Source organism: Electrophorus electricus, chromosome 9 (assembly GCF_041902795.1).
Source record: "Electrophorus electricus isolate QZ-2024a chromosome 9, ASM4190279v1, whole genome shotgun sequence".
NCBI classification, from domain to species: Eukaryota; Metazoa; Chordata; class Actinopteri; order Gymnotiformes; family Gymnotidae; genus Electrophorus; species Electrophorus electricus.
Window position 1 is genome coordinate 17301929 of NC_137505.1, and position 14375 is coordinate 17316303.

At 41.6% G+C, this 14375-nt stretch overlaps 2 protein-coding genes across 4 annotated transcripts; both read right to left on the reverse strand.

Annotated features, from left to right (window-relative positions):
* Positions 1-3: 3 nt before the first annotated feature.
* On the reverse strand, positions 4-9520 carry tfg (trafficking from ER to golgi regulator). 3 transcript variants are annotated; one of them, XM_027005168.3, is made up of 8 exons: positions 9404-9520; positions 7431-7615; positions 6398-6481; positions 3583-3729; positions 3259-3405; positions 2340-2486; positions 1084-1173; positions 4-955 (listed from the first exon to the last, which is right to left on the reverse strand). In XM_027005168.3, the coding sequence occupies exons 2-8, from the start codon at positions 7612-7614 to the stop codon at positions 576-578; spliced, it is 1179 nt and encodes a 392-aa protein (XP_026860969.3). In that variant the 5' UTR covers position 7615; positions 9404-9520; the 3' UTR covers positions 4-575. The 3 variants fall into 3 exon arrangements, with proteins under 3 accessions (XP_026860969.3, XP_026860967.3, XP_026860968.3); XM_027005166.3 differs by having other exon boundaries at positions 4-958; XM_027005167.3 differs by lacking the exon at positions 9404-9520 and adding an exon at positions 8858-8974 and having other exon boundaries at positions 4-958.
* A 1246-nt stretch (positions 9521-10766) lies between these two features.
* Positions 10767-14313, reverse strand: jagn1a (jagunal homolog 1a). The gene is made up of 3 exons (XM_027005149.3): positions 14215-14313; positions 13287-13384; positions 10767-12895 (listed from the first exon to the last, which is right to left on the reverse strand). Exons 2-3 carry the CDS (start codon positions 13373-13375, stop codon positions 12433-12435), a joined length of 552 nt encoding a protein of 183 aa, XP_026860950.1. The 5' UTR covers positions 13376-13384; positions 14215-14313; the 3' UTR covers positions 10767-12432.
* Positions 14314-14375: the final 62 nt, after the last annotated feature.

Sequence of the window (14375 nt, forward strand, 5' to 3'; positions counted from 1 at the left end):
ATGTTAGATTTTTAGTTTCAAAGTCTTTATTCACCTCCAGAAAACAAATGTTACAGTTTTTACAGAATGGCTTGCGACACAGCATGTCCAGTCATGGATTAGTAAAAAAAAAAACCCAAAACAAAACAAAACACAAACAAGCAGAAAAAAAATCCACAGAAGGAAATGAAGAAAAGTGAGAGAACAAGGGAAAAAAAACTCAATCATGATTTCCTTCAGATGTGATATCTAGTGTTTTAACAGAAAGCCAACTTATGATTCAACACCAACTAGAAGACGCATAACGAAATAAAATCTGCACTCACACAAACACATTTACACACACACCTGAATAACTATCATATACATGCACAGCTGTCCAGTCTAGTTTGGTCTCATCTGTGCAGCCACACAAATTCAGTTTCTCACCATGTGTTTTAGGTTTTTTTGGCATTCGCGCACACACTCTTTCACATGCTCTCTCCTACAATGGTCACACATACTACAATGTCAAATATGGGGTGTTCAGGTTTGAGGAGTTGTACTCAGAGGGCTGGAGCAGATCAGAGCAGCCGGATTTGTATGTTAGCCACGTTTTACCGGTACCCGGGCCCTGGCTGGGTATAGCCCTGGCCATAAGGGGGGCGGTTTCGAGCATAAGGGTTAGAGCCCCCAGGTGGTGGGGTTGCACCAGGAGGTGGGGTGTATCCAGGACGGGGCTGATACCCCGGGGCAGGCTGGGAAGTGGGCGGCAAGTTGTAGTTGGCTGGCTGCTGGGAGGCCTGGGAAGTGTAGTTTTGAGGTGGAAATGCTCCTGGTGGATACTGGCCTGCTGCTTGTGGAGGGGGGGGTTGTGATTGGGCATTAAATCCAGGGGCGGAGCCTGGAGCAGCAGCCTGAGATGTGGGGGTGGCATAATTCTGGAACTGCTGCTGAGGGGGTGGTGCTTGAGGAGCACCAGGCTGCGGAGTATAACCTGCTGAATAACAAACAGACAGACATGAGGCCCTCATTTCATTGCTACCAAATGCCCTTCAGCTCTCCTACACTTGACCTCTTGCCATTTCCTAGAGTGAGTGAGAATATGAGTGAGCAGAACGTTACCAGGGTACTGCATGCCGTACTGCTGCTGCGGGTTGGCTGGCTGTTGGGGGGGGTATCCACCTGGAGCCTGATACTGCTGGTACATCTGACCTAAGACAGAGCGAGAGGTCTTCAAACTATTTCCCTACCTCCTTCATGGAGGATCAAAGCGTTCAAGAGGTCTGCTGATACATCCATAGGAGTTTTGTAGGATTTCTGTTACATTGTTTTAGTATCAAATAAAAATTTGTAAGTGATATCTATGAGACATACAACTGTGTGTGTGTGTGTCAAGGTCAGGGTTTTAAACCCTCTGGAATGCTGACAGACAGTTCTGAGTAAGCAGACATGTAAAAAAAAAAAAAAAAAAAAAATTTAAAATGCAAAACACACTAATCATACTCATGCGGTGGGACATGCGTGGACAGTGCACACACAGCTGCTGCAGTCTGCTGACCATGTGCCCAGCAAACAGAAGTGAGAGTACTGACCTCCGGCCATCAGCCATGTCCTCCAAGAAGGACTGGTCTCGCATTCTTAAAGTGTGTGTATGTGCGCGCACACACACACACACACGTCACTCATGCACAAAACTTGCTCTATGGAACGTGGCAGTTCTCCAAGTCATGGAGGGTGCATGATTTGTTTGTGAGGACTCAGACATACAGATAGATAGATGGATTTTACTGATTTTACTGATCCCCAAAGAGAACAAATGAGAAGCATGTGTGTGTTTCAATGCCTAGCACGTTACTGTAGCGGTCACTATTCAACAAAGGAACGCATCAAAGGTCCCTGCTCTTCTGGCTTTCCTCTCTGCGTAACCATGGTGACGAACAGCACACAAGGGCTGGGCCTGCGTAACACATCACTCCCTCATGTCCGCTCCCACTGATAGGGGAGTTCAGTGGAAATGGGAAAAAACTCAGCATGACAGACCAGAGGGTTTTTTCCTCCCCTTTGCTGGATGACTGAACATTCTTTACTGAGAAGTTCAGCCACTACAGTCACTACAAAACAAAGCAAGTTACAGTCTAAGGCTAAACACAAGGGATTTCCTAGAGCGTTTTTGCAGTAGACCTATCGTCTTTCTGCTATGACTACGGAACACAAAAAAAGCACGTGTGCGCGTGTGGGACACCGAGGTGCCAAGCTGCAGAAAACTCAGCGTATTTATATTTTTAAAAAAGTTTGCTCTTGTTTTTAAGTTTGCAGCCATAACTTTAAGTCTTTCCAGACTTCTCTACCTGTGTGTGTATGTGTGTGTGTGTATTTACCATCCATGGTAGTAGTAGGAGGCTGCTGGACCCCTGAGTAAGGGGGAGGACCCTGAGGGGGCACAGCAGGAGGGTGGGCTGCTGAGGAGGACGAGTTAATACTGTCAGGAGTGCCGGAACGCTCTTCCACTGCAGCTATTGCTGGAGCTGAGACACAGAGAGACACAGAGAGAGTGTGTCACATATGTACAGGGTAAGTGAGAAAAACACGCATGCAGGCACAGACAGCAAGACAAAGAAAGAAAACAAAAGAGAGGGAGGTCATTCAGTGATGCAGCTGAACCCTTTTTAGCCAATCAAGGCCATATACTCAGATCGTATATTTAGGCCATTTCAAGAGGCTTTCCAGGAGGTCCCTGTTACCTCCACAGAGGGTTCCTGTTACCATGTAACCTGAGGCAACCGCTGATAGAGAGCTAATATAACTGAGAAATTAGCTGTGTTGGCGTGCATCTGAAATGCTGAGTTTAGATAGAATCACTTAGCAGGAAAGGAATGCTTGTTGGACAGCTTTGGATGGAAAACCTTAAGGAGTTTTAGCTTGTGCTGAAAAATGGGACCTTTCCACTTCTTTGCAGTCCTGTGCTAACAGCCAAGAAACCACAGGCTCAGGTGTCCACCCCCACAGCAGCCCATTCCCGAGTAATTTCGGGGCAGTTCATAAATATAGTGTGTGCGTGTGTGTGTGAGTGAGAGAGTGAGTGAGAGTGTGTGAGTGAGAGTGTGTGAGTGAGAGTGAGTGAGTGAGAGTGAGTGAGTGAGTGAGTGAGTGAGTGAGTGAGTGAGTGAGTGAGTGAGTGAGTGAGTGAGTGAGTGAGTGAGTGAGTGAGTGAGTGAGTGAGTGAGTGAGTGAGTGAGTGAGTGAGTGTGTGTGTGTGTGTGTGTGTGTGTGTGTGTGTGTGTGTGTGTGTGTGTGTACCTGAAGCAGGTTCATCGGATAGGCCAAATGCTGAGATGACATTCTTGCTAACCTCCTCCTGGTTCTTCAGTGGGTCGAAGGCAGACATGCTGGCCGCACTGACAGGAGGAGCCTGTTTCCCTGCTGGGTCCACAGCCTCCATGCATTCTACGAGACACATGCATGGCATCTAGATCGTTGTGGCTCTGATAAAGGCTATATAAAACAATCTGGCTTTTGCATGGTAGGTTTTCCTCCTGTTTGCCCTCCTGGAGTCTATTTTTATGTGTACCACTCTCTGGGTTCTACCTAGCCCGGGCTCGGGGAGGTGTGAGGTTGGTTTACCTGTGTCCGGGTTGGCGTTCTCCAGTGCTGGCTCTGAGGGTGGCTCCAGGCTGTCCAGCAGGCTGTTGATTTTGTTCCGCAGCTGGATGAGCTCCATGCGCAGGTGCTTCACCTGCGAGGACTCCAGCGGCCGCGGCTGGCCGTTCACTGCAGACACACAAGCATTTGCATGGGTCAGAGCTCCAGGTAGAGCAAACGTGCATCACACAATGTACTAGGCAGCCTGGATGAAGACCCAACAACCTGTGTCCTACTGTCCAGATGTTGCAGAAGGGCCAGTATTTCCTGAACTGTCCCAGGCCTGCGCTCATCATCAGCACTGGCAGCAGAGCCACACACAGCCCTTTACTCCAGTCACACATCTGGGACACGTGCGCCCACGTGAATTTGCACAGCCAGGAACCTGCGATTGGGCTCTACTAGGCCAGTCTAGAGTACTTCTCTTTTTTTTAATCTTCCCTCTCTCCTCCTGTTCCCCCTTTCTCTCTCTCTCTAGCTTGTTTGAAATTGGCAACCGAGGACAGGGCTGTAACTGAAAACAGCACAGAAAATAACATCATCTGACTGGGCGCAAAAGAGGCTTTGGACAACGAAAGGAAGGTATGCCCTCCACAGACATAACTACAGTCTCTCCTGTTCTCTCACACACACACACACACACACACACACACACACACACAAATTCTATTTGAGTGAATCATTGCATGCATCCACTATAACTGCGCCCAGTATCCATTTATTGAACTGCACATTCACAAATCAACTGCACATACTAAATCAAAAACAGTATTACACCATACAATTTCATAAATATAAATATTTAATACTAGAGATGTATTACTAATTAATATAATTACATTTTGCATCTTGTTGAAAACATTGGTGAATTTTTAGTCGGTCTTGAACTCTGCGGATTTGAAATTTATTTTCCGAAACCAGCCTAGACCATAGAAAAATAATTAGCTGGAATTGTAAATCATGATCATGGCCATACAACCATTCAGGGAGAACTACATCATGTTTGAGTTTTTACATAATCAAATGGACTGATCCTTTAATAGAGAGCATATACGCTGTGAACTCTCTCAAGTTACCAATACTCAGTTCCCAGTGTGTCGAGGACTTTCATTTATCAAGCGGGAATGAGAACAGAGATGAGGTTTCATTAGATAAGCTCCAAATAACCTCATTACTATGTCAATGTCATTATTTATTGATTGCTTGTCTCACCAAGCTGCTGAAGTGCAGCAGGCTAATTCTTATATAGTATTGTGGGTTACAGTATGTACGGTTAATGTCATGCTAAAGGCTTTCAGTGTAATGCAAAGGTTCATTTTCTTCATTTATTTTGCACTATACACAAACATCTCACATGCATGCACCACTACTGCAGACTTGAGCTAAATTCTGATTCTGGATCTAACCTGTTATGATCTCTGTCTTTGACTTAACATAACCTGGTCTCTAACAAAACGCTATTCACGACCCATCATAAACCCGTGCTATCCCACCACTTACTCGACACTGAAACTTGGACCTGCTCTTTTAAATTCAGCAGGAGCGACATCTCCTGGCAATATGGTGTATTACCAGAGTGTAGCATGTTCTGCCAAACAAAGTTAGAATGGTCAAATACAAGCTTGTTAACAAATTCAAATCTCTCATTTAGCAAGAATATGCACTGGCTTTGTAAACTCACTGCTTGGACATTTCTACCTCTGATAAACAAATATGATCTTGAAAAGAGAAACTGGCCTAAATATTTTGTTGATTACATAAGCAGTGCCTGTGGCACTAAACTGGAGGTGTTTTGCACTGAAGTGTCTTCACTTGAGTAATTTGAATGCAACATCTTAAAAGATGACTCATTGACACAGGATGATTCAGTATATGACAGGTCTCATTTTTTAAATGAGCTGAGCTGTTCTTTTAACAAGACCAGTAAGCACCTACCTCGACAATGCGGTCATGAAATTTTCATTAAAACAGTCCAATATGGTTTCACAGATTAAGAACATACATATGATGCATTATAGCATTACAAAATACTGACAGTGTTATTCTTTTATAACCAAACTCAGGAAAGGTCACTGTTATACTCCAATTAACAAACAAGGAATGAACACTTAATCCTATTCATTTTGATTTACATGTCATTCATTAAAAACAACTGCTTTACTCTAAAACACCTCCACAAAACAGTGTCTGAATTAAAAGTACATTCTCATTCGTAAACTTCAGATTCTACCCAATCATTGGACAGTGTAGTAGTGCTGTTATTTCTATCATTTATTACAAAATAATTTTAAAATAGGCCTTAAAATTGTTGACCGTTTTTCATGGGTCCAAAAGCTCTAGCTTTGTTTCTGAACATGAAGAGCATATCAAATGACTAAGCTCTTGCCTGCTGTGTTTTAAAACCCCCAGTGCAATGGCCTCTACTCCACTCCCGGCAATCACTCAGGGTCACTGCTCACCACAGCTGGAGGCGGATTATTTACTTACAGGACAATCTGCCCATTACATCAGTAGGACAATCTGTAACCTTAAAGCTCACTATTACATGGGTGTTGCGATTTGCACAAGATATGATCAGAAAACAGACTGTTCCTTACAAATCATTTAGTGAAATTTTTCACGCAGTTTCTCGTTATTCTGCCTGTATGGAAATCCAGCTAAAATTGTGACCACCTTGAATTGTGTGGAGTGTGGGGGTGTGATGAGTACAACAAAACAGGTTCCAGGTAGCCAAATGTAAGGTTACATTGGCAAAAATCAGGGGCGTGTGTGTGGTAGAAAGTGGCAAAGCTCTTACCAAACAGAGTGAGTTTCAATATCCTGCTGCACTGGATGGCAAAGGACAGGTCAGAGCTGTCAAAGATAGTGATGAGATCATCATCTGCAGGAGAAGAGGCAGAGGAGACCAAATGGAAGAATTAACACTTTTCTCCATAGAGAGGGCTGGACACAATGTGGTCCTTCAGTCAGTTACAGAGCAGGAATATGACACACTACTCTTCATCCAGATTTATTCTGAATCCCATGCTATTATTAGAATTCCTCATCATTTCAACAGCATATAAGGCAGGCTTAAAAAATACACTCCTCATTAGAATGGTAAGGTTGTTTATCAATCTTGATCTTACTCTGAAAATAGAAATGTAATATTTCAGTGAATCAAAATCATTAAAAAAAAAAATCACATGGTTGGTATTAGGAGCAGGCACTCAACACGTAGTTAATTATTTATTAATTAATTAGACTGTGTCCTACATGGGTGACAGGAATCTGACTAATTTTTTTTACCTACTTTTTAATTATTTCCAGATGACACCTTAAAAACCTGACCAGATTTAAGAAGAAAGCATTTTATTTTCTTCATGACCATCTAAAAAGCAATTTTTAAGCAACCATTTGAATTTAGTTTCAATCCATAATAATGTAAGTGTGTCTGAGTTGGCAGAATGTTGGTGTTCTAAATGAGCATTAGCACATATGGATGACTTCCTGGACATGGATTTCTCCCAGATTAAACTCCAGTGCCAATGGTGAATCACTGTGGGATATTCTTGTTAGTCTACATCTAGCGGCTTAATCTGGGCGTAGAAAAACTGACTTGTTTCACTAGTCCTGGACTTAAGAGTAGACCTGCACTTCCCGTTTTAGTGTTTTAGCTGCTCCAACAGCCCCTTTACATGGACAAAGAGCATGTTAATTGGCCTATGACTTGTACCAGGTGCACGGGGAACAGGAAAAGCACCAGCCTAAAATCACACACTCCAGGGGACAAGGTAACAACACCAAGGTGAGGAGAATAGATGTTCAGGAGAGCTGCAGGTAAGAATCACCTTCGTCCTTGTATTTGATGGTGACCTCGTCGCTGCTCTGGAGCTGGCCCCGGAAGACACGCTGCATCATGAGCAGGAGCTCGTCATAAGTGATGTCCTCATTGTGGATGGGGATGCGGCGGATATCATCGCCCAGCTGAGCCTTAATGATCAGCTTCCCGCTCAGGTCCAGCTGGCCATTCATACTGTGGACATACAGACACTGTCTCACTGAAACCTGAACGCTGACACACGACACTGTACACAGGTACCACTGAGCGACCAGGCTTCACCAGCCAGTACACTCACCAGACAGACATTCACTTAAGTCTTAGCCTTTAAACAAACTTATAGCTGAACTAGGTTCCGGTAATGCTATTAAAGGAAGAAAAAACAACCTGCTCCCCAAATAGCCCAGTAAACATTCAAACATGACAGCCATGAAACTGGCGTCATTTAATCTGGGGCAACAGCCTCTGAGAGTGCCAAAATGAAGCAATCATATAAAACAGTAAACTAGATTAATGTTACGTTACTTCTAAATAAGGAATTTTATCTTAAGTAATAGAGACCAGTTCAGAAATGCATGGGCATTCAAATCCTAAAGAGACCTAGTAAATTTGCTGTTAAGATCTGATGACCAGGGAACCTAAGCAAAAATTATAAAATATGCATCAAGGATATCAAGACCATAGGAAAAAAGTAATCCGACCTGTCGACCATGGTCAAGCGAGATGCTGCTTTGATACAGTACTACACCAGCTTGCTGTAACTCTATAGCATAGTCTAAGGGTCAGGGGAGAAAGAGTGATTTGGCAGTCCAACTGCAGTTTCCCAACCCAGACTTTGGCCCTTTACATTAACATCGGGATAAACCCTACGGTAGGCCAACTGAAACAGGATTTGATTCCTGAATAGAGTGACAGTGCCACTGTTTAATTGTTCTTGAGTCACTCAAATGTGAACTTAAAGTGGATAGCGCTAGCTAGCTAATCTTTCTTGCTACATTTCGAGGCAGAGCAGTATTATGGAGTACTTTTGAAGAATACTATAGAACAAAGACGGTGATCTTTGGATAATGTCCAATCAATTCGGGTGGTTTATTAGCTAGCGGATAGCCAACATAGATGGGGAACCCCGTCACTCCAGCGTTTAATCTAAGGTAAACGAGCAATTAAATGGCTTTATTCTAGCTAATCTAGAATAATCTGTCGTAAAACGTACACAAAACACGCAAACAGCTATATAATAATAGGAAATGATAAACCACAATGAAGTACTCAGGTTGCTCTCCAAACTAGGTAAGCTAACTGGACAACAAGATGGGCGAGGTTCTTAAGATTTACTTTGGTAACGTTAGCTACCTAGCAAGAAAGCGCACATAGTTGTTTAACTTATTTGTCAACATAAACAATAAAATTAGTCAACTCTGAGAAATAACGACGAACCCGGGTCTCACGAAGCAGTTAGGGTTTCACATCAATGTCCCACTTACGCTTCGCAGGGCATTGCTATCATAAGGCCATTTTCCTGCGTCATTGGCAGGCTGTTTTACCATGCCAAATAGTGATCCACTCGAGACACGTCCGCGGCACAGGCAGCAGATGTTAAACCTACTTCCTGCGAGAAAGCGGTCTTTAGCGAAAACACATCTTTGCCGGTGTCAAAGTAACGTTAGCAGACGGCTAACCAGATGTTAAATGATGCCCCACGCATTATCGTAGCCGGGAAGTAAGAAATTATACACTTGTCGTGGATTCCGAAAGCATCCACATTTATTATATTTACATAACTGTCTAATAATATAATGCTTTCACTTCAGCCAATCAGTCTGTCTTTGGTTTGCCCCAGTTATCCAGAGGCTAACTGATGCTAACAAACACTAGCTAGCTAGCGGTGCAACAGTAACTAAAGTGCATTCAACGGTGTTACGTGAATATATGCGTAATATGGGGTAAACACAAGGTATTATGTTAGTAGTAATATTGCTGTACCTGGTGTTGAGAATGTCTCGATCCCGCGGCAGTAAAGAATGTTTTCGCAGGACCAACTCAGCACAAACCTCCTCTGACTAGCTCCGACTAGCGCTCCACAGCCGGAAGTAGCTCGACCTGTACGTGGCAAACATAATGGCGCATGCGCCGTGGACTAAACATTGCGTGTTTAATTCGATACTTGGATTAAACGGTGTTGTTGGTTGATGAAAGTAAATAAACAAAATAGTTCTTACTGTCTCAAACTGCAGGACAAAAACAGTTTTCAGGGTTTGCTATTTTCAATGACTCCAACCCATGGAATTCATTGCTATTTCTTCAACTATATTTACCTATAGAGATCACTTAAAACAGAAAAGAGACAGGGGAAAAAACAATTTAAAGATAATCATAATATGGACATTTATCTTGGCCAGCTATGTAGACAGATTATAAAATAAACGTTATCGTTATCATCCTATCAACCTAAAGTGACCTGCATATATGCATTTAAAAAGAAATTAGCAAACAAACAAATTAATTAATTAAATATATTTTGTAAAGTCACATAATTAAAGATGAAAATAACATGTGATTAATAAATACTACACCACAGATAGGAGATATCAGTGGCAATGTGATCTGTGTTAGGGTACATAGATCTTTTTTTACAAGGGCTTTTAAAAAAAAATTGTTTATAACAGATATATTTAAATTTTCTTATTGAAACTTATTCTGCCTGTGTGCCAGGTGGAGTCTTTTGTTTGCACATCATCTCCTTAAACATAATAATGTTGGCCATTTTAATTTCAAATGCTCAAATATAGAAAGCTCATACTGTTTTTAAATAAGCTAATGAGCTACTAGGTTTAATGTATGCACCAGATTATATTTGACCAAAATCTTTTTTTCAGTCACCTTAAATGTAAAATATGTATTTTGCATAATTCTGAATAACGTATTCTGAGAGTTCATCATGACCTGGAGCCCTGGTCTTGACCTGAGTGACTTGACAACCTGGATTTCCACAACCAGCAGGTCTGTCTTTTGCAATGATTCTCCAGCATCTGTAGAGCATCACCATCATCATATTCAACCATAAACAAGACCTTTTCTCATTTTGATATATTTTATAAAATTTGTCCAATGTGTATCAATTGGATAATCTTGCCAGCAATGTTTAGTGTATGCTACACACCACATGCTTTGGGTTTAGATGCAGTGTCTCTACATGGCATGCTTAGGACTGAATAATCAGCAGCCTGACTAAATACAATGACCTTAGAATTGTAATGAGTAGGTGTGATCAGTGCTTTTTCTAATTAAATTAAACCAAAAACATACCCACTTTATTACATCAGCACTTTGAAAGACATTACAACTATGTTTTTAAATAATGCTTCTCTTATTTTATTTAGAAAGCATTAAAAAGACCAATGAGGTAAAAAGGCCATGAAATGGTGGTACAATATAATGCAACGCAATGTAGGCCTTTATGTTGCATATTCTACAAGCACACATACATACCTTTCAGAAGCATACACACATATTTTATAGAACATATCAAGTAGATGCTCAACAGTCCTCCAGTCAGTAGAAACATAACAATAACCTGATGGATTACACATGTCAAGAATCCAAGGTGGTAATATATATATATATATATATATATATATATATATATATATATATATGCTGCAAACTAAGAATCCTTTCAAAAATGGAAGTGTTAATAGTTTATTTTCATCAATTAAAAAAAAAATGCAGTGAACAAACAGAAGAGAAATCTAAATCAAATCAATATTTGGTGTGACCACCCTTTGCCTTCAAAACAGCCTCAATTCTTCTAGGTACACTTGTAGAAAGTCGGGGATTTTCTAGGATTATAGTCAGGTGTATGATCAACCAATTAAACCAAATAGGTGCGAATGATAATCAATTTCACATGTAGGTTGAAACACAGTGACTAACTGAAACATAAACAGCTGTGTAGGAGGCTTAAAACTTGGTGAGGAATAGCCAAACTCTGCTACCAAGCTGAGGTTGTGGAAGATAGTTTCATGTCATGGGTTATACACCATGGCAAGACTGAGCACACCAACAACACACAAGGTAGTTATACTACATCAGCAAGGGCTCTCCCAGGCAAAGATTTCAAAGCAGACTTGGATTTCAAGATGTGCTGTTCAAGCTCTTTTGAAGAAGCACAAAGAAATGGGCAACGTTGAGGATGGTAGATGCAGTGGTCAGCAGATGAAACACATCAAGCTTATTTCCCTTGAAATTGGAAGATGTCCTGCAGTGCCTTCAGCTCAGAACTGGCAGAAACCAATGGGACCCAATTACACCCATCTACTGTCTGGAGAAGTCTGGCCAGAAGTGGTCTTTATGGAAGAGTTGCAGCCAAAAAGCCATACTGCCAACATGGAAACAAGGTCAAGTCACTCCACTATGCATGAAAACATAGGATCTGGGGTACAGAAAAAATGGCAGCAGGTGCTCTGGATTGATGAGTAAAAAATGTGAAATATTTGGCTGTAGCAGAAGGCAGTTTGTCTGCCGAAGGGCTGGAGAGCGGTACAATAAAAAGTGTCTGCAGGCAACAGTGAAGCATGGTGGAGGTTCATTGCAAGTTTGGGGCTGATTTCTGCAAATGGAGTTGGAGATTTGGTCCGGATTAATGGTGTCCTCAATACTGAGAAATGCAGGTAGATACTTATCCATCATGCAATACCATCAAGGTATCATTGGCCCCAAATGTGATAAAACACCAAATATTGATTTGATTTAGATTTTTATTTTGTTTGCTCACTTTGCATTTTGTAAATTGATAAAAATAATTATTTGTATGTTTGAAAGGATTCTTAGTTTACAGCATTTTCACACCTGCCTAAAACTTTTGCACAGTACTGTATGTATGTAATTATAGTGTGTGTGATTGATCGATCTTACTTGGATTAATCCCTTTTAATATAATCCATGCATGTCTGAGTTCTGAGCATATCAGAACAATGTGGCCTACATCCAGTACTCATCTGAAGGCCCTATTACTACTTCTTCTTCTTTTCCTGTGTGGAGTTGAACCAAGCGTCCAGTAACTTCTTGCTGTAGTAGATCTGCCATGCGTGCACTTGGATGGCAACCACCATGAGCAGGTACATCACCGACACAGCAGAGAACCCAAAGATGAAGCGGTAGGCCTTGCCATGCCTATAAAGCTGCTGAGCCACAGGGAACATTTCCATGGCACCAAAGATCAACGGTGCCACTGAGAACAGGCCAGCGCTGATCATGGAGATCACCAGGTAGCTGATATTGTTCTTGGGCATTGCCATGGCACCCAGCAGAGAGGGCAGCAGGCTCAGGAGGTATGGGTACTCCCACTGGTATGGCATAGCAACCACATCGTGGGACAGAAGCTTGAGGTGGGCAACTGTCACCTGGGCGGCTATCAGTGCCCATAGTAACAGATGCACGACGGTCAGCTTCTTGATTTCAGACTTCAGTGAAGCGCTGCAATGCACAAAGACTTAGTGAGTGTGGCTGATGAACACTGGTGAAGCAATGCTATCATAAATGGGATTGGCAGTTGTCTTTGTTTTGAAATAAAAAAATTCAGACTAGATATAAAGACATAAAGAAATGATAAAAGTACTTAAAGCATTGTCCCTTCTGAGTGAAAAGATTTGTGGATATTATATATTGTAATAGATGGATAGATGGATGGATGGATGGATGGATGGATAGATAGATGGATAGATGGCATGCTGTTTACATCTGAAAGTGTTAAATTCTCAGTGTAAGATGATCTTAAAGTAGATGTACAATTTCCCAAGTTATTTGGAATTTGATGCCATGACATTTGATAAAGTAAGAAGAAAAGTACTTGTTAGGTTTAAGTTACCTCATCTGGTAGTGAGAAGCCACTTTCTCTCTGTGCTTAAAGTCACTTCCATCAGACCCTGTGGCTCTTGGACCTGCTCGTGATGTCATGACCAACTCCTGTTTAAAATTTCCCAGAAAGTTTACATACAGCTATGATTATGCATTAGCATACAAGGTACAAAGATGTACAGCAGCAGCATAAACCAACAACAGAACTCAAACACACGTGCGCACACACACCCCTACGTGGTGGGGAAAAAAAAACAAAAACAAAAAAACACTTTTTCATTTAAAATCGCATACATGTCATCAATATGCGATCTATGGAAATAAATGACACAAATTACATTACAGAAATACATTTGTAATTGAGTATCTTATTTGGACAAGAAGAGGCTCTTTAGATTAGCCTATTTAAAGAGTTGGGTACATTAAGATATCCCAAGGACATTTTATATTCTATAGAGGAACAATACGAAAGCAATGCCTACTCTACCTCTAGGCTTATATCAAACGTTAATTCCTTGTTAAATGAAAAAAAGCCGATAGAGCAAACTTCATCGTACTTTTAAAATAATTTCTACAACAGATGTTGTAAATCGATAACAGAAATGCTACACAGGTGGCTAATGAATAATAGACTATTAGACTATTTTGCTTGATGAAGCGCTGCTTGTTGCTTTTAGAGGTTATCTACACCTATGTGCTATCTCAAGATAGGAGGAAAACGTCATGATTGTAGAAGGTTTTCCATGATTTGGGCTATTTGAAGCAGGCTTAACCTATATCGCAGCCACCCTGAGCTGCAGGGCAAGACTACTGGCTGCAGCTTGTGACACTGTCGCACCACAGCTTTTATGGATTACATGGAGAGAAATGTAAATGGCTGTTCTTGTTTTTAGGAGCAGTATACACGTCACACAAATAAAAGCGAGGATGCTACTTACTGCCGGGGTGTTAAAATGTTGACGAAGAGGCTGTATTAGATCAAGATGATGAAATCTCAGATGGTGCAGCACAATAGCTTTTCTGTCAATGGAGGCAGAATATTCTGCTCATGCGCAACACGAAGACGGCAGCAAACCTCTCCGCCCTTACAGTGATGCGG

What these genes read in the sequence shown, in the direction of transcription:
- jagn1a (XM_027005149.3), bottom strand. Translation starts at nt 13,375, where the DNA reads ATGACATCACGAGCAGGTCCAAGAGCCACAGGGTCTGATGGAAGTGAC. An exon ending in GCTTCTCACTACCAGATGAG is followed by an intron (nt 12,896 to 13,286) that starts GTAACTTAAACC and finishes TGTGCATTGCAG; the next exon opens with CGCTTCACTGAAGTCTGAAA.
- tfg (XM_027005166.3), bottom strand. Translation starts at nt 7,614, where the DNA reads ATGAATGGCCAGCTGGACCTGAGCGGGAAGCTGATCATTAAGGCTCAG. An exon ending in CATCAAATACAAGGACGAAG is followed by an intron (nt 6,482 to 7,430) that starts GTGATTCTTACC and finishes CTTCTCCTGCAG; the next exon opens with ATGATGATCTCATCACTATC. An exon ending in TCCTACTACTACCATGGATG is followed by an intron (nt 1,174 to 2,339) that starts GTAAATACACAC and finishes GCTCTGTCTTAG; the next exon opens with GTCAGATGTACCAGCAGTAT.